The sequence below is a fragment of the Zerene cesonia genome, chromosome 7 (genome assembly GCF_012273895.1).
Source record: "Zerene cesonia ecotype Mississippi chromosome 7, Zerene_cesonia_1.1, whole genome shotgun sequence".
NCBI lineage: Eukaryota > Metazoa > Arthropoda > Insecta > Lepidoptera > Pieridae > Zerene > Zerene cesonia.
The window spans coordinates 2,452,043-2,473,018 of record NC_052108.1 but is presented as its reverse complement, the minus strand read 5'-3'; the positions used below and the strand labels follow the sequence as shown (position 1 = coordinate 2,473,018).

Below are 20,976 nucleotides of genomic sequence, written 5' to 3'. Positions count from 1 at the left end.
TACATAAACAACATCCGTACATGCATATTATGTGCATCTCTTACTTTATGTGTTTAAATGTCTTTATCTTGGTGACTGTTGTGAATACATTTGTGAGTTGTAATGAAATTCCGTTTGTATAGTGACGTACCACTTCCATATTTGTAAAGATATTTTTGTAGGACGATTCTTACTAGAAATACATAGAGATACAGCATTGAAAAGAGACACGATCGTTTGTCTGATTACGGTTAAAACTAAATTAACATTAACAAGCAACGCTAAGCGATCGGTGCGATGTACAGGTACTATAAATTACCGGTTATCATTTTGAGAAACACAAATAAAGATGTAAGCGCAAAACTAGACATGATGCTTCCCGCAATACTCCATACGGTTCTCTTATATAACATCTGTGTACATGAATACAAACAGTTATCACATTTATAGTCTCAGTGAATATCAGCCGCATAAACTACTCCCACGATAATCTCCTTAACAGCAGCACTATAGATAGCGCTCTATATCCGTACCTAACAATTTTCCTTCTAGAACAATCTACAGAATAGTGCACCTTAATTACTAATAGTGAGGATTTTCTCTCGCACGCGATCCGAGGTGCTATTGACCATTAGTAGGAGGCGCTCACGTTTCGTCTTTATGGGACACTTGGTTCATTAGTTGACTTTGTTCTCGTCTCGTGTTGCTGTTTTTCTAAATGCATATTTTCCTATTTATTCCTTCTTTTGCGTTTAGAGTTTTACTTCTTATGTGTATGGATGAGATGTTAATCTCAGATTCGCTTGCTACAATGTAAGTTGAGTTAGAAAGATCGTTGTGTTTAACCATTTTGTTGTGTTGTGGGTTATACGATAATAAAATGCTCGTCATGAAAACGTATACGAAAGAGATGAACGCTTGTGGTTTTGACGAATCAAAACTGTTTTCTTTAGAATCACACAATACTTTACTAAAATACAATTGATTGTTAAATTATGACACTTATAATGTAAAATATATTCTATTTATTATATATTATATTCATATTGTTCAGGAAACATAAAATTCTCGATAATAGGCGATCACTATATCGCAGGATACGGGCGTAAATAAATTTTTCATTCCAATAATTTAATCACGTTTTTCTTGCATTCCGAACGTCTTTGTAAGTCTATTTAAATATTTTGAATTCCAATCTAATATCTGTCCACATTTGTTCACATATTTGTGCACCGCTCTCCGAGCGATGTTTGCATGTCGGCTGTCGGTATATTACCGCAATTAAAAACATATCTTCAGGTACCGCTACGTGGCTCTCTTTATGATTAATTGCTTCATTGGTCATGTGTTACGATGATCGCAAGGTTAGCACAAAAGTTTCATAATAGGGCGCGATTATGGAGTGAATGCGGGCGCTTTGAGGCACGTTCTAAGATGTATTACGTTCTATTGTACTGCTATGTCATTATTCGTGTCTAGATCACGTAGTTTGTGCGTTTAAATTAATTAAAAGATAACGATTATTATTTTATTTGGGCAGTCATGCAAAAGAGTTCATATTCCTACTTACTGATCTAATAAATAACCTATAAATGAACTGTTTCGAATTTTTTTCGTTAAATTATTTAAAAAATACAACTATTTGTGCACGTGCTCCTTTCTACTAGTTTTACATTTACAAATAAAATAAACTGGAACTAGTAACCTGAGTGTATCTATGTTGGAAATGTTAAACTCTAAATTGCAGGTAACAATAATACAAAGTGTAAATTGTGCTTTTTTCTACTTCCCTAATTTTTTTTTATATTGTTTACAGGCGTGACAATGCGGGAAAAACGGGGAGGCGCGATGAGCAAAATGCAAAAGCTCAGAAAGCGCCTGTCCCTCAGCTTCGGTAGATTATGTGAGTATTGCGAGTGTATCAATATTTAAGGTGTAGGATCTGGGTCGATCCTCATAATGTGGGTACGATTTACCTTCATGTTGAGCTTTTGAAGAGGTAAAAATCGGTTGCGGTGTAGTTTATAAAATTTCACTATACTAGCTTTTGCCCGCGGCATCGGACGCGTTCCTAAAACCTTCCTCTTGAGTCACTCTATCTATTAAAAAAAACGATCAAAATCCATTGCGTAGTTTAAAGATTAATGCATAGGTACATAGTTATCGTTTCTTTGTGCCTGATTCATACATTTTGATATTGATTATCTATTAGTTACATATTGTCATGATAATCTGAGTCATTCGTAAAAATGTCATAAAATCTTATCGTACGAAATGTTAAAATCTGTAGATATACCAATAGCGTTCAATGCTTTCAGCCACGAGAAAGACGTAGCAGAAGAGTATTTACTTTGTAGCTCTCGGTTTTAAAGCGGGGAATGAAAAGGGATCAATTTCTTTGTTTTCTTGTAGAAGACATCTTAAAGCGTTTTAATTAACACGCTCATCAATTATCCACTTTATTAAAACACATTAATCATTGCTAATTAGCATTCCTAATGTGATGAATGAGCTTTCTTTTCTCCACAATACTCGGTGGATATTTAGTGAAATATAATATAAAACTTGGATTCTCATACGCAGAATCAAATAATGCTTTTTTTTAACAAGAAGCTAGTAAAATATGAACTGAAATTAAAGCAGTAACGTCAGGATTAATACAATTCCAGCGAGGCAGCTATTTCTGAAATTAAGTTGTTAATTAATTATTATTTCGTTTCCATTTCTGTAATTGAGGTAGGGTCTAATTACACATTAGCGTAATTAAAGGATGGCAATGATACTTGGGTTATTAGACGTACCGAATATTTCATATTTATTAACTATGATTAACTAGCATTTTTAATTATTATTGACTAGTTATTTTCGGTAATGTCGTTCATGAATTACTTCTATCTTCCCGTTAGATAGATCATTATGTAAGCAATGAATCGTTTTCTTAAAAAAATATATGTTTATCTCTTCCGATTCCCGTCAGCTCATTCAAATACTATTATTAAGTACTTATTAAAATATTATTCGTCTCTCTCTTTTGAAATTTAACCCTCAAACAAATTTATCTTTTGTATGATTGAATTAATTGATTGTAAAGACTCACTGAAGCCTAGTAACATTATATTGATCTGGGCTATTAATAAAGATACGTAGAATAGGTATATATTTTCTTAAACGGTTATTATGACTCATGATTTGATTAAAATATTTTATAATTCGGCTCCCTGCGTACTTCAATAATTGATATTATATTTTTGGCCACTGTTTTTTCTATTAACCTTAACTGTTACTACATTTATAAACATTATTTCTACATTAATAAAAAGAAATAAAACAACGTTCTTGGAAATCGCGATAGAGTTATAAAATTGTATACGTTGCGAGTTTAAGTAGCTTAGATCTTAACAAGGCAGGCGTTTGTGAATTAGTACATTCCTCTGTTCGTAAATAGGATTGATTTTTTTTTTTTTGAAAGACTTTTCTTTCAAATTGTATAAATTTTTTGTTACAGCTGCATTGAGTTCTTATCCGATAATTTTTTCTTTACTTCGTTATTACTAGAATTACATAAAATAAAATTCAAATTACTCGTAGGTACGTATACTTACTTTTATTATAAATGTTGTGTTGTTCGTTTAATTAATTGTTTATTAAATAATTTTTATCATCCTTACTATTCCATCATAACTCTTCGCTTTAAAAATGAAATTTTAATATTGCGTCCGAAATTCAGTCTTGTCTTGAATAGAATTGTCTCTGAATCGTAGCGGCTACTGCAATGTAAATATTTTGCTAACATATAAAGATTATTTAATACATATGTTTGCCAATTACGTTATAAGTTGTTTTATATCTGGGTCGCAGTTAAAACCGCAATGTATCGTAAACACTTACATTGCGTGTGTTATTGATCCCAACAATCAAGGTGACTAGAAGATATATCTGTTTGAATAAGTAATTTGTTTATTTATAAGCTGGTTAGAGAAGCAATGGAACTTTTTAACTTGTAACATGACAGTGAAGTTATTTTTTTTACGTCATTATTATTTAAACTTTAGGTTTCCTTTCTATCGATATATATCTATATTTATTTAGTCCTATTGAAAATCTTTCCGAAGTCACCACTTACACCCTACGGGCTTATTTATCATTCAGTTATTTAATATACACTAGCTGAGTCCTGCGGTTTCACCCGCGTAAGTCCGTATCCCGTAGGAATATCGGGATAAGAAGTTGCCTATATGTTATTCCAGTTAGTTGTAGTTTTTGCGTGAAAGAGCAACAAACACACACATATCCTTACAAACTTTCGCATTTATAATATTAGTAGGATAAACATTGCACTTCATTAACTAGCACGCATGCCTTTTTAAGTAATTATCTATTTGCATAACAAATTTCCGTAAATTTGTCTCAGTAGTTCTTGCGTGATTGAATAACAATCGTACAGACGTGGACATAGAAAATTTTAACATTATTAATGATAGGTTGATGTTTGACGTAAAAACATTGTCGAATTTGTAGCGGAAAATAAAATAATACATATGTGAATTGAGGAAATGAGTTTGCTTAATCTAAATTAAGAAGCGGTTTTTTTGTATTTTATATACTGGCGTTGGCGTTGTTATCCTTTGAAGTTAAAGATCCACTGCTTTTCAATATCTCCATAATTAACTACTAAACAAGTTACCTGCAATAAATGTTGACTTATTACCGTAATAATTACATATGAACTTAATTATTAAATCTGATCAACATCTACAGCAATAACAATAATCAATTTAAATATATTTAATAATAACATATAACGAGCCCTTATACGATGCAATCTTTAAAGTTTTCTTCGTGAATATAATTTTTTTGCATTCTTTATGAAGCCTTGTTTATGAAACTTAATATACTCGTATTTATAGAAAGATTTGCATTGCAGCCTTACATCGCTGGATATTTTTAGCATGCTAACAGTGTTTTATTTAATAAAATATCAAGGAGTATTAGGGTGAGTGTTGCATATACGACACATGCTCCTGCCCGAGGGTCCGCTTACTTAGTATCATTACTCAGAAGTAATATAAGGCTATTTGTCTCTACCTTACAAATATAAAATAAAAAATTAAAATCTGAAGAGTAACTTCATTATGAAAAACCACACGTTAATCGTGCCTTGATTGACTTCAGTCAAATTTGTGTGAAATAATTTCTTAGGTTGTTTCATTTAACTTGGAACGATCAAATTAATTATTAGCAGAGTTGTACGATATAATTTTATTCCCTTGTCCATCTACTAAATGTTTTACTTAAACCAAGCAACGCTAACAGCTCTGTTTATTTAAGCTTTCGCCATAACCCCTGGAATGTTTTCTCGTCCCCCTCCAATCGATTGAGCCATTTTCCTTAAAGGGCTATTAACCTCTTAGTATATTTATTATTTAAACACGCCTTAATCGCGTATTCTTTTTAACGTTATTATAATTGCCGTTAATTATCTGTATATTTTTTTATGAATCGAATAGGTATAGAAGTATCTTCACGGGTTCACAATAGCAACGTGATATTATTAACTGAATATAGGTAAAGCTGTGAAAATGAAGATTTAGAGTAGAGTATACATAAAAAAAAAAAAAAAAAAAAAAGTTTATTTCTCAACCATATGCACACATACAAACAAAACGTTGGTCCCGTACTAGATATTAATCTGTATTACAGGTACCGATACCCTTATAAAAGAGAGACATCTTATTGTATTAAAACTTACTTTTATTTTCACGAAGCACTAAGTACGATTTCATGTACAAATTCACACAACTTTGCAGAAAATTTTAACTAGATACTTGGCCCGATTTAATGCAATACCTACCCTGCCAATTTCCAAATGAGTGCAATAGTTCAACCGTAAAAACACAATGAACTAACTGCTCGGTACTCCTCACACATTGAAAAGTTCACTACAAATTCAATTTGCTCTTAGAAATAATCCTACTAATATTATAAATGCGAAAGTGTGTATGTTTTTTTACTATTTCACGCAAAAACTACTGAACCGATTGCAATGAAATTTGGTACGTAATAAGCTAAGCCACGTAATAGCTGGACAACTGGAATAACTCATAGGCAATTTTAAATTTTTATCCCGATATTCCTACGGAATACAGACTTAAGCGGGTGAAACCGCGGGGCGCAGCTAGTACCTACATAGACTATAGTCATCGTGAACAATACATTTTATTCATTTGTTTAAATAAAAGTATTATCCATGATAATATTGTGCGTTTTATCTGATTATCTGTTACTTTTAATCTTCTTTAATTGACATCATTAATTAGACTTAACAGAACAGTTAACGTAACGGGCTTTTACGTGCTATAGAGATAACCTTATAAATCTGAAAGCGTATCTGCTGAAAAGATTAGCTGATATTTCGATCGTCTCTAACGAGATTATAATGATAAATGTCGTATTACGCACTTAGTATCATGATAATATGGACCGCGGGGACTGAAGCATACGCCGTGCTACGTAAATATTACATGAAATATCCGAGTGAGATGGAAGGATATCATTCATCGCGATAGAGAAAGATGGATGGATGTTGTAAATCAAAAAGTCATGTTTACGACCGCATAAAATGGCATCGCCTGGCGCCAAATTCCATTCAAGCGCTAGCTAGCCGTGCGGTGAAAAATGTGATGTGTTGTTCCGTCAGCTAGGAGGTGTCGGGGAAAATTAGCGCGTTTTCTTTGAAAATAAAACTATTTGGACGGTACATTAATCTGCGTATTAAAGAAAGTGAATGTAAAGTTTCCAAGTGATACGAAACAGCGGTGAGTGCGATGTGACTGGTTCGATTCGGTTAACATTAGTAGTACTACATTCTTATCGTCAACAAACATGAATGCGTTGATAGCGTATGAATCATCGATCAGAAGTCATTGTGAGACTATTGGCCTCACCCTGTGACCCTTATCAGTCACTAACATGGTTAACGGTACAACGATTTTTATGACTAAACAGCAGGAAGTGTGTTTTTCTGTTGTGCTAGACGCGGATTTGAAGGCGAACATTGACAAGATTTTTTTCTGTATATTTTTTTAAAGTTGTATTAAATGTTGAATACGCTTTGACTATCATAATACGTATAGAGCCTGTTCGATAACGAACGGATGTAGCTCAGACGTATAAAAATGAAGATTCTTATTTATACAATATATATACAAGTACATATATCTCTAATCATTTATTTACCTAACAATGCTTTACTCGGATTATAAATTTCGAATTAGGAAAATAATTTTCTTCTTGTAGGTTTCCGTTTAAATCCGATTAGGAGTATTCAATGTTTGTTTTGTAGCTAAATTCATCGACCTCCTGCTGTTTTGTGTTTATATTCCATTGAGATGTATAAAGGCCGGTGAACCTGAATTCTCCGGGAGATTTACCAAAATAATTGGGTTTTTCAGACGTGAATATTTTCAACAGTGTTGCGAGGCGAAGTTTAGTGATTTACAAAGTCCTGTTTGGGATACACAGACCTGACGGTATTTTATTACTGCTACGTATTATGTATGAGATTATATTTTTGAGATAAACGCCGGAAGGATAAATTTAAACAGTATTTTAGTGTTATCCATTGTGTATTTTTCTCACCAGACATTATAACAAGTATTGAGGCTTGCCGCTAGGTTTCTGATGAAGGTTCGGATTTTCCCACCTTTATTAGGTATAATTCTTCCATGTAAAAGTTATGAGATTTTACGGAGGTGTTATTTAATTGTCTTATATTTCGACGATGTAGTTGAGTTTGAGATTGCATATTGGATAAAAATCACGTAAGATGTTAACAGCCGTTACATAAGCGTTTATTGAAGCTTCATGTACTTGTTTTTACGATTGTTTATAAACGTATAAGAATAGTTATGTTTTAACTTGACCAATTCGCACGTGACATGGTGATTAGAGCCTTAATGGTAGATAATTGAGCGCGTATCGATTCCATGATCGTTGGGCTATTTTTGGATTTGAGTGTTATTATAAGAATAGTATTAATTGGATTTGTAGTGTTGTGCTAATTTTATGCTATATGTTGTATAAATAAGGTAGCACGGGAAGATTGAACTTCATGTATTTCATTCAATTATAAAAGTAATTTCTAACTGTATGAATAAAATGAATATGAATTTATGCCTCTTGTTAAAATCAAATCCATATTGTAATTCACTTTCTATAGCCATCATTCTTCGTAACTTGGTCTTTGCAAAAAAACTTTCCTTATTTCTTGTTGACTCGCTAATTGAGTCGTTTTCAGAACGTAAATAAATTTTACTCAATATAAATGTAATTATCGAATTACAAAAGTGAAAGGAAACATAAAAACATTACACAATAAATTCACTACGTCCAATTCATGGCTGTGCGTGGGAGTGACCTTTATACTGTGAATCATCATCTGGCTCCCGAGAACAGGCCTTAAATCTATATAAGGAAGCTCCTGTCAACTGTACATTTACGGGTTTCATCAATTCAGTTCATAAATGACACAGTAAAATGTTGTTAGCAATGCCGGGGTCGTTCGGTCGATACATTGCTATTATTTTTGTATTAAAACCACACTCTATTCATGTGTCATATCACATCTGTATCTACGATGATGTATGCGAACGAAGTGGGATTTTGATTAGATTGTTCATAGGTTGAGGGAGGGTTTGGGATATAGCAGCCTCATTGACCTTGACGGCGCGTTGGCCGCGCTTTTAATTTTTTTTTTACATGTGGTGTTTACTTACAAAAAAATTGTACACTTAGCATTAAATTTGATGTGATGTGATGTGTTATCTGTGTAACAATTACTGGTAAACCTTTAAATAAATAAATAAATTTATTGTTAGTATTAATTGTGAAAACGACTTAACTGAAGCGTTGAAAATATTTTAATTTAAATCATTCATAAAATAAGTTCAACATATTCCTTTGATAAAGCAAACTGAATCGAGGTGTTTGATTCTAATGTAAATGTGATCTTAAATCTAGATCGTCTATACAGTCCAGTCAATAATAATACACTTTGTCATATTAAATATGGTTTTGTAAAGTTTCTAGTGTTGCTCGCATAGTAAAAGCGCGACCAACGCGCCGGTACTTCAGTCTGCCGGATTTTCGACAATGGTGCACACTATTGTTCGACTTCCATACATTTTCTTAAGCTTATTTACCCTCCGAAACTATCAAGGCTAAAACTTAACTACAAATATAGAATAATAAGGTACCTAAAAAAATGTTATACCTAATAAAAATAAGGCCGCAATTGAGAGGACCAAATTTCCCGCCGAAAAATCCACGATAGCCAAATCAGTCTCATCCGTTCTGCGTCATAAGGGTTCAACATCACTATTATCTAGCTGATGATTGATAGCAGACTTCCGCAAGTTCATTACAGTTCGTCCCACTTGCCCTACGTCGGCAGTAACATGTGGCTCCCCGTCAAACATTCGATACTACCAGTCTATTGCTTTCCTTCATACGATACCTGGCGATCGTGTTTCAATTATAACTGTTGTATTTGTGTTTCTTTAATTAACTGCATCTCTCATTTTGGTAACATTAAACATTTGTTACTTTAATACATTTTTATTTTTGCTGTTGTTAAATTTAATTATCTTGTTTATTAATTATTACTGATATTAAATTCAGGTTTTGAACAAATTGTTTATTCTGTGTTCATTAAAATACTTTGAAACGTAAAATATAATTTCATGCTAATATAACATAGTTAGGTACGTGTTTTTTTTTCATAATCGAATTCTTTTTTATTTGGAATTTTACGAATTGACTTTTTTGAATGGTAATTTCATCTTTTTTAAATTTGCAAAACCTGAAATTTTTCAATCCTCCTATTTCAACGTAGATAATTCAAATAATATAGTTTCGTTTGCTAATAATACTTTCAAATGTCAGTTTACCAAAAAAAAAATAATAATAATTAAGTCCATTTGTTACGTTTATGTGCACATTTATGTCAAGTAAACCACATTACTCGACCGTCATCGCTTCATTTAACTCTTAACTTCTATATAATACCGATTCAAAAAGAAAATACGCTCTCATCTCAGCTCGTTCAGTCAGTCAACCGCACTGCAACAGGGTATTGTTTTCTCACATAGTAACCATAAACGCTGGTCGGCCTTTTGTCGACCCTCGCTATTGTCTATCGTCTGTACAAGCAGGCTCGTCGACTGCACTTTATTGCACCTCGGTTTCTTGATGGTTTATATTTTTTACGAATCAATCTGCCGACCCTCCGAACTGAAGCAGTCCAATTCCCATGTGACACACTGTTGCCCCTAATGCTATATTAATGGTGACTCGGCCACTTGAGAATGTTTTTGTCTTTATTGCCTCAATTGTGTTGCTCAAACGTCCGTTACGAGTATTACGTAAGCTCCTTGTAATGTTTTTAACATGGGGTTCAAAGCACTCGATGTTGTATTTAGTTTATTTGGTTCATCGTGAGGATCTCGTTTAGTATTTATTTTCGTGATTCGATTTCAAGACCGCGCTAAAGTTCATTTGTCATAATTTAATTTGCCTTTTGTAGTTTGCTAGACGAGAGTGATCTGATTTATTCGAAGTACGTCGGCATTGCTGATTTATTGATTTCTCAGATGATTTGTATTTATAGCAGCACTAAGTGTATGATCGTTTCTGGCCGTTACGATGCTTATCGGCATTTATTGCTTCATAACTTATTATGTAGTCCTGTGTGTATCTGCTTTATGTAATTTATTAGTCGAAACGTTATAAATCATTGGCTTTAATGGAAAATGGGAACGATCTTATTCACGCGACTGCACGATGCAGTTCATTGAACTTATTTAAAATCATTGGTTCATATACCTACTACGCTATCGTTTGGCAAATCATCAAGCGCCGTGGTTTGAAATTAGTATCGAAACGGTATGTTACATACGTTCGAAACGTTAGAAATATAACTGCTTCAAATATCATAACGGAATTTCATATTTAATGTACGAGTAAATGCGTTACTTGTATGCACGTTAAATGCATATTTTAAACCCAGCTTTATGATAACACGTGTCTCGCATATGTAACTCAAATTTGTACGCTATTGTCGTGTTTTTTAAGCGTACAGTATATTTACAAGAGACTGGAAGCCTGACACTTTTGACATGTCAAAAAGGTCGAAAAAAAGTGTGTATTCTTTTGTCGTGATCGCCTAAAAATATCTCGTTTATTGACACAATTATTATCGTCTGATTCACGAGTCAGCTTGGTACGTGTTTGTTTAAAGTCTGCCCCATAGTCGATCGGCCTGGATTGTTTGCCTCGGGTTAATGACTGTCCCTGACTGCTTGCCTCTAGGGAGAGGTTATTAGCACCGTTCCCTTTAATAATTATTCTCCCTCTTGTTAGCTAAGATACTTGTAACCGTAACACTTATTAGGCTATTTATAGAATCACGATTTCCAATGTATTTTGAGGCGTGATCGCTAAATTTAACAAGACGTTAGGTACTAATCTGGCGAGTGAAATATTTAAATGTATTAGCATAAATCTTATGAAATTAAAGTAAAGTAGGTCTTAACGTTTAAATATTTTAAACTCAAGCATACTTTTAGTAGCGTAAAAGCTAGAATTCATATTTGCCTTTATGTGTTTGTAATTTAGTTAATAAGAATTTGTGAACAATTTTTTAATGTTATTACATATTAAAATATAAATTTTCAACACTTATATTTTTATGAATTTGGAAATATACCATTAAAATTACATTTCATGGTTTGTCGCATAGTAAAATGTATAGATTTCCGCACTTCACAAAAGATACGCAATATTCAATACAACTCGCATTTAATATGATAATGAATATGAGATCATAACAGAGAAACATTACTAAATTATTGCTAGTACCGGTAGCCACTGCAATGATACAATAACAATTGTTATATAAAACATAAACATGCGTGTTGGGTGTTGTAACCTTCGCTTGCTGTGATTCACGCGTGATTCAGACCCCGGACAGGTCATATTATATTACATTCAATTACAATTAATATAAATTCCTTATTGCGTAAATTTAACTCCAACCGGACACTTTGATAAATTTCCCGAAATTTGTTAGCTCCTGCGATATCCATGATTAATCATATTAGGCTGGTAGTATTAAACTATCCACTTAGTGGTATTCAATGTGTAACAGATTAAATAAAACTAGTTAGTCGAAGGGTAGATAATGTTTAATAGAAACACAATATCGTTGGACCGTGTTAGACTTTCTCTGGACGGTAATTTATTTTTTCAGTCCATTTTTAGCATTCCATTTTGAATTTATTAGTTAAGAAATATTTGTACATTGTTTATGTTACAATGCTCGACAAAATTATATTACCAGGCTCTCAAAGGACTCCATCTCACCGCAAATATGTAGAAGATACATGCACAAAAAAGGCCTAATGCTATCATAACAAAAACTATTTCAGTATGTAAAAGGCTTTCCTTAAAGGCCGAAACGAGACCGTAATCGCAACGAAAAGGTCAAACTTCACGCTAACCGCAACAAACCATAAATAGAACCGAAACTTTTGTATACCTACCTGCTTCATATTTATTTGGGGAATGAGAAGTTACACTTTTTCTTTGAGTTTCGTTTCAATCGTTTTTCGTTTAATTTTTATAGAAACACTAGCTGCGCCCCGCGGTTTCACCCGCGCAAGTCCGTATTCCGTAGGAATATCGGGATAAAAAGTTGCCTATATGTTATTCCAGTTGTCCAGCTGTGTTTGCGTACCAAATTTCATTGCAATCGGTTCTTTAGTTTTTTTCGTGAAAGAGCAACAAACACACACACATCCTTACAAACTTTCGCATTTATAGGATAAGTAGGTACCTAATATAAATATAATGTTTGGGATCTGGTTGGTGAAATTAATGTTTAATTTTCTCAGTCTCTATATAAACTTGTTGTATCTATTGTATTGCAAGTGTTTGACCATTTATATTCATATTGTCTTTAATTAGATACACATAATTTGTGTGGAAGACCTTGAGTTGAGCTCATTATAAATATTATTTCTCTCATATTTCTAGTTCACGGTTTTACTGAACGTTTTACTAATTCGTGCACTTACTATTCGACTCATATAAATGCACCCTCATAGGAGGCCCGAGTCCCTGCCGTGGGAACGTATATGGGCTGATGATGATGATGATGATGATGAAGTACAGACCTCAGGACCAAAACATTCTGCTTTCACTAGGAATAGAGCCTAAACGCATATTGTAACGCAAGTAGGGTTAGCACAAAACAAAGCGAGCACTAATTCCCAAAAGCAGGTCATTAATTACAAAGCCTAGCAAGTCTTTCTTTCCTTAGCTGACCTATATAACTCGGCGTAAAGTGGTCGCTTGCTCTCCTTTTTCTGTTTGTAAGATGGGTTTTCTCTGAGTCCTCTCAGCCATTGTTGAAACAATTGCAAGAATTTTCAGAATTAATGATTCAATAAATGATACAATGTAATGAATTTCAGGAAATGTTAGTGCAAGAGCAATGTATTTATCCTTGTACAATACCAGTTTATTTTACACATTATGTATTAAATATTGCCATCGTATAAAACCACACGAAACAAACTTCATTGTACTTCGTTTCGTTTCGTTTCGTGTAGTTTTTCAAAAAATGTGATTTATTTCTCACATATTAAATTTAATCAATTTATACCCTTCATTAGTAATAGGAGACATTTTATAAGATCCTTGAAGGTGATTGAACCTTAAGGTATCTGAAACCCTCGTCAAGTTTGACATCAACTCCTGAGTACTTCAAACAATTTGTATTCCCTTTGAAATCAACTATATCCCAATGCGTAGCGGATGGTCCTTTTAGTTCAGACAGTGAGATTATATTGCGTAAATTTATTTGTCAAATTGCTCAAATGCATTGTTTTCATGAAGGAAAAAGAGGAATTGCAATTTGATATTTAAAGATAAAATAAAACCTGGAAACTTTATAAACAACTTCGTTACTTATTAAAAATGTTGATATGTTTAGTAATTGGTTGTTATTATATGAAACTTAGTAATGTACACTTTATATAAATTAAATTAAAATTAAATAAGATGGTTATTAACAAAATGACATACTTTAATCATCATTTAATTTACTTTGCCATCAAACGGGCATGTCGCGGTGGATTAAGCACATTGCCTTCACATTTCGATTGCCATCAAACGTGATGAGATTACATGTTTAATGATGTGACATATGTCGGACCCATCTCATGGCCCGCGATTTATTACTCGTGACCTAAAATGAATATTAAAATTCGTATTTCGTATCCGCAACATTATCTAATCGATCCGGTTTTAATCATCTCTAAATTTTGGTTGAGATTACTGATTCATAACTAAACAACTTTAACACGTTTCGCCATAAAACAATTTAATAAATGATGTCTCTTTTCTTCATAAGGATTGCTTGAAATATATTTTTGTAGTGATGTTTAGGATAATCATAGGTATATTTGTGAATAAAAGCGTGTATCTTGCGTGCGTGGTTCAGTGGTGAGAACCTCGGACTTCAAAATGGGAGTCCGAAACCGGAGCGAGCGTGCAGGAACTAAATTGATTTTTCAATTTATCTGCACATGTGGATGACATCACCACTGCTTAAAACGGTGAAGGGAAACATCGTGAGGAAACTGTCATGTCCAAGAATCAAAAGTTCGACGACATGAGGCATCTGCCAACCCGCACTTGGCCAGCGTGGTGGATTATGGCCTGAACCCTTATAGGAGGCCTGTGTCCCAGCAGTGGGAACATATATGGGCTAATGATGATGATGATGATGATGCTAATGCTATCGATTTTATTGCCTTTAATTTGCTCGCTCTCCATGCTTCTGTCTTATGCAAAATATTATTGAACATATTTTGATTGTATGTGCTAATTGTAAAAGTCAGCATACAATCATTACAATAACATAAACATATACTTATAAACTCCTCCATCATCGTGTATGCGATGTAGCTGAATGGTGAATTGTTCATGAATCTTGTCAACTTTAGTACATTTTGCAGTTTCGTCTTCATAGTTAACACCGAATGAGTCAGATGATAACAGACGTGCGTTTTGATAATTAATTTATTCGACGTGTGAATGAATGAGCAATCGCCCACATCTCCTCTAATTAAAATGCGTTAATTCTCGTAGTGTTAGTGGGCAGATCACGTCAGGGGAGATATTATGTCATCTCTCTTGAACTGCACGTGAATGAATGCTTAAATAATTTGACTGTACTTGCATGTGTGACTCGTAGTTTTTACTCGTAGACTAGTAGCGTGATTATTTTAGATTGATTTGCTGTGTTTGTGTATTTTTTTAGATTGTTTAGATTATAAATACATAATAAGTATGTACAAAATTAAAGAGAAATATGATGATTTCTTAATCTTATTATGTTACTTATATAGGATTGGTGTACGAAATGAAAAATTTGAACAAAAGTTTTATGAAATGAATGCGAGAATTTAGTTATAAAGCAAGTTTTACCACATGACAATACTTAATTCGATTATTATTATGTAACGACATCGATATCGTATCAAAGATAAGGTCATATCTATGAAATAGTAACGTTCATCTATAGCACAGATAAAATATTGGAAATAATACAATGCCTCACAAAAAAAGTATAAAAACCGCAGACGCGGCAAGGTTATCGGTCGTGGGTAATGTTTCCGCAACTCTACACCGACTGTATTATTGTAAAGAATATGATTTAATGCATACAGTTTTATTTTATATATTTTATTTCCTGTTTGTTACTTCACACCTTATATTCGTGATTTCAGTGTAAAATTTATTTTAAATGGTCAATAACTGATGAAGTTGTTTCTGTATCTCTTAATAATATTAACAATAATGTTCATTGAATTGGTTGAGATTTGTAAGTCTGCCAAAATAATGTAATAATGCTTATTGACAAAATATATTAAACTTAAAATTTCTACTGATATTGTAAATGTGTTTTAATTTTTTAAACAACGATAACTTATCTACAACGAAAACAATCTTATGATATACATTAAACGCACTAATCTTTTAAATTATGCTAGCGTTCCTGTACAGCTGCGTATAGCTAGCTAACACCCGCATGTAACACGAAGCGTGCTCGCATCCAAATCATTAATTATGAACACGGGTTTACCCCACACGGTGTAGGGTCTGACGTACCCCCACGACACTGCCGAGATTGATCTCCGATAGCATCCGCCGGAACAAGGAACGGCGACAAGGAAACAATACGTGACACTAATTGCGAACCTAGCGGAAGGCAACCGTCGTGAAATGCTACCTACGGTTTTCCTTTTAAATCAGATAGGTTCAGGAAACTTTGCGCTAGTCGTGGAATCGTTTTGTATGGCAATTATTCAATTAGCGCATTGATGTGATGCTTGAGGAATTGAATTAACATCTTAATCGTTAATTACATTAATTTATTGATGTATCTATGTTTACCTGTTATGATACATTATTGTTTAACTGTCAATTCAATTTATCTCAAAAAAAAACAGTTTCATCGCGGATATTGATCTGAGGTGTTGCATTCAATGCTTACTCTGAAGATAACTGTCATAAAATTTGAATATACGAGTGTTATTTAATAAGGCATTTCTACCCGCATAAAAGCAAAGGCGGATGTTAATGATTCATTTACAATATCAATAATTATGGCTTTCGTTTGTGCAAATGTTGTTTACGGTCAACCGCATGTGGTTTTCAAACAGCTTAATCCCCTAATCTACCCGGAAAACAACCGATGGTTATTGTGCAAATGTATATATAGCGCTATTGTTTGCAGGAGTTATCGTTCGTGTGAACAATGGTATTTCAATAGAGTAATCTGATATGTACGGCGCATTCCTACGGCGGCTGCGGGCCCGGCCTCAAGTGCTCGCTCGTAACTTCACTTAATGAACTACGTGGTTTTCGGGCCGTAATTAGGGCTGCCAATGCGCGGCATTCCAGAAATTTCGCGCGCTTCTTGTTTATTTGGTGGTGCGAGAACGTGTTTTAAATACTCTTTTGAAAACGTTGCGTACGTGCTTTTTGGCACACATTTTTCGTTTATGACTCTACATCAATATTCCTAGCATGTTTTAATCATGTTAACAACAATTAAATATATCGGCAACCCTAACAAAGTTCTAGGCTGATTAATGTGAATTGTGCAGCAAATAGTGCCCACAAAGAACATCGGGCAATTGAAATTTTTCGAAAGCCTTACATAGTCTTGGACTCGGTGCAGGAGGAATTTGTTAAGCTTGCCCGCGTGGGAAACAAAAGATAAGCCGCTCAATTTGTCACCGATTGTGTCCTGAATTTCGGAGCAGAATTGAGTGGAAATTACGCCGCAACCAGCGATCGCATCCGCCATGTGAATTTGTACACGTAAGCCTTTTTCATTTGTGATTTGTTCGTTTTAATCTAGCTCTTACAGTACAAAGCTTCGTTTAATAAAAGCTCTCCCCGAAAACAATGGCCACTTCGTATTAAATTGTTTGGCGTGTTCATAGTTTTACTGCATAGAACTAGGTATGTTTAATTTTACGAAACGTTTAAAGAATATACCTCGGACGTTGTTGGTCCCAATAATATGGAATTTTTACAAGTCGTTACATGTACGTTTCAAAATGTCTCTATTTAGAGATCCATTTATCAATATTAATATTTTAAATACCAAGTATTTGCTGCAAACGAACTTTATAACTCTCTCTATTAAAATTTTTAAACTTATTATTTAATTCTACTAATAAGTTTTTAAAAACCCATTGCACAATGTGCTGGGTATTCGGCATAAATTTAAAATGTTTTATGAAAACAATAATTTACCTTGCAAGAAAGTTGAATCTAGTCTTGGCGCCAGATGGCCACTCTTTTCGGCAACGTATGGAGCTGAGTGCATGCATAATGAATACTGTAATTTTCTCGGCGCAGGGAAGGCCGCGTTAAATTGTCCAGATAATTGGATGCGAAACGTATGTCCGGCGACTGGCCTTAGAGACAACTGTTATTAATAAAAAAACCATTTATTCTCGCAAGAAAATGTAATTGCGTCTTTCCGGTGTGATATATCAGCGTAGAATATGTTGCAATGTAACTGTGGAGTTCCCGTTGGCTATTTTTGCACCCGATTCTAATTTAACGGAATGATATTGAATATGCATTCAAATGATCACATACCTATTCATGTATAAAAATCTACAGTTACATCGAAAACGAATCTTGTTATATAAACACACGGTAATATAGAGATAAGAACGATGGAGCTAAACATAGCTTACAGAGTCTTAGCAAAATTATGCATAGACTTAACCTGCGCTAATCCTGCGCAATCAACGCGCGTCGCGCTCAGCTCTATGCAGCCAATCAAAGTTTGTTATCCGCCCACGTTACACCTAGGTTCAAACGTTGATCTGTTTATAACACAACATAGCGCATGTAAATTGACGACTCTCTGTTTAATAAAACCGAAATTTGATAAATGGATTGCGATAACTTTTTTTAAAACTCATCTTAAATTGTGTATTTTATAAGATACTAGCTGCACCCGGCAAACGCTGTTCTGCCTTACTCTTATCATTTAGGGCTATGAAAAATAGATGTTGACCGATTCTCATAGATACCGGATAAGCATAAAAAATTTCATCAAAATCGGTCCAGCCGTTTCGGAGGAGTATGGCAACAAAAACTGTTACACGAGAATTTTATTTTATAAGATATAAAACATTATTGTTATCGTTATACTAGAAATTCCGCTTTACATAGCGATATATCGTTGATATATCGCTGTTCGTTCATACCGATTAATTTTATATTAACATGTTCATTGTACGAACGAGTAGCTTAAATTCAGTACAAATTTCAATAACCACATGTAACTCAATTAATTACGTGTCAAAACGAAAGCTCCCTGCGAGCATCGAAATCGAAATGGAAATTGTAGCAATCAATTTGTCATCCGGCGAGCGTTTTTGTATCGTAATTCGTTTTTATTATTGTGTTTTAATACGTTTTTCGCTAATGTTGAATGTATTGTGAGTACTAGGTGATGCTTAAAGTAAGCGTATAACTGTTCAATGTAGTCCTTTAACTGCGTAATTTAACAAATAATACTACCATATATCTCATATTATTATTGTTATTATGGTTTCTATATTTTTATAGACAAACGTTATAAAATCTATAGCAGCAGTATTTCCAACGATCACGGTTAATTAAAATGTCAAGTAAATAAATATGATTTTAATTCTAATTGCAATTATCATGAAAGCCTCTTAATGGACGGCTGAATAGCCAAACCTGTATTTAATGTCCTCGGTCTGTACAGAAAGGCCTACTGGAAATGGTTATAATTAATTAAATTTTGGCGTCTAAGTGCCCTTTTCCGCTTTGTCCTCAATACGTATATTTTATTTTATTTAGAGACCATTTAATTGAATAAATTTAAATAGAACGTGTTGAATTGCTTTCGTTGAATATCAAACTGAATAATACTGAATAATAGAGATTTATAGAATAATTTCGTTTTGTATACAATAAAATACACGGATGAAGAAAAACACATGCATTTTAACTAACTAAAATTGATAACATTGTACTTAAATGACGATTCAATCATGAAATAAAGTATGTAGACTTTATTTCATGATTAAATCTAAAAGCAAAGCAAATAGTTATACATGATATTATATGCGACTCAAATAAAATTTGCCTACATATTAATCAGCTTACATCATAAAAATTGTTTTAGTATAAGTTTATGTGGGCCGTCGTTTTAAGTAATTTATGATCTTTTTTAATTCTACTACAGGTTGCCTAGACTAAAGAGAATATTTAAAAAAAGGTAATAATCATATTGTATTTGTTACAGCAACAAAAGACGAGTCGGAAGGCGAGAGCGAGTGTCGCGGCCGGCAGAACGGCGGCGGCGGCGCGCGCGGCAAGCTGCCGTACAACGGCTACTCGGAGGAATGCCTCGACCGCTTGGAGCCCAACGGGAATATACCCAACGATAAGGATTCACATTATGGTGAGTTGTATTGTATAACCGTGCCGCGGCTACGATCTGTATGAGGATAAACGTCTTTGTTGTTTTCGCAAAGGACCACTAGAAAAAACATCATGTCTCTAAAGCACAATTTTTGAATTGGAATTATCATGGATGGTTACGTTTTCTGTAAAAATAGCAAAAGTCTCAAAAAATATATATCGTTCCAATCGCATACATAAGCAAGCTCAGTGATGACATAAAACAATTGAACCTACAGTATTATTATATGAAAGATGCAAATCTAAAGGCATTTTCTATTTAAAATGTCTTCAGATAATGTCAAACTTTGGTTATTAATCACAACGAAAAATAATTAAATGAAAACAAGCGTGAATTCGCGAAGCTATTGCAAAGTTTAAAACCTACCGTCGTCGTTCGAGAATACCGTTGTTAGGACAATTTAACGCGCCGCCGAAGCAAATTAATTGGCTCTCACTGTCACCTATATACCTTATTGTATTATCGACAAATGATAAGCGTTAATAATTCAATTATTGTTCTTCATGTAGGTAAGTAAATCAAAAGTACTACTACGTATTTGATTTTATTTAATGTCCCGCCGTCTTCTGAAAAGCTCTCAATGAACTAGAAACAATCATTAGGTAATTTAGCGTATGAAAAAATAGTGCTAAGAGATTTTTACAATTATAAATTAATCGTGTCGATATCGGCAAACCGAATCGTTCTAGATTTCCGTTGAAAATATGCATATACATATTTATTTAATCTTTTGGAAACATTTAAAATAAAAATCAGTTTCTTTACTTTTCTCATAATTACTTAATAAAATGTATACATTATTACTAAAATAAAATCATCTACCTGCTCTAAAGTGGTTGACTTTCCTGTTATTAAAAAAGCGCTAAACAGTTACGATATAA

General features: G+C 33.6%; 1 protein-coding gene across 2 annotated transcripts in view; it reads left to right on the top strand.

Moving 5' to 3' along the window:
• The window catches only part of LOC119840908 (cyclin-dependent kinase 14), a 76,975-nt gene that overhangs the window by 36,217 nt on the left and 19,782 nt on the right, over positions 1-20,976 (top strand). For both annotated transcript variants that reach the window (XM_038367684.1, XM_038367685.1), the window contains exons 2-3: positions 1,796-1,882; positions 19,916-20,074. In XM_038367684.1, coding sequence (XP_038223612.1) covers positions 1,796-1,882; positions 19,916-20,074 — 246 coding nt within the window. The remainder of the gene's footprint in view (positions 1-1,795; positions 1,883-19,915; positions 20,075-20,976) is intronic.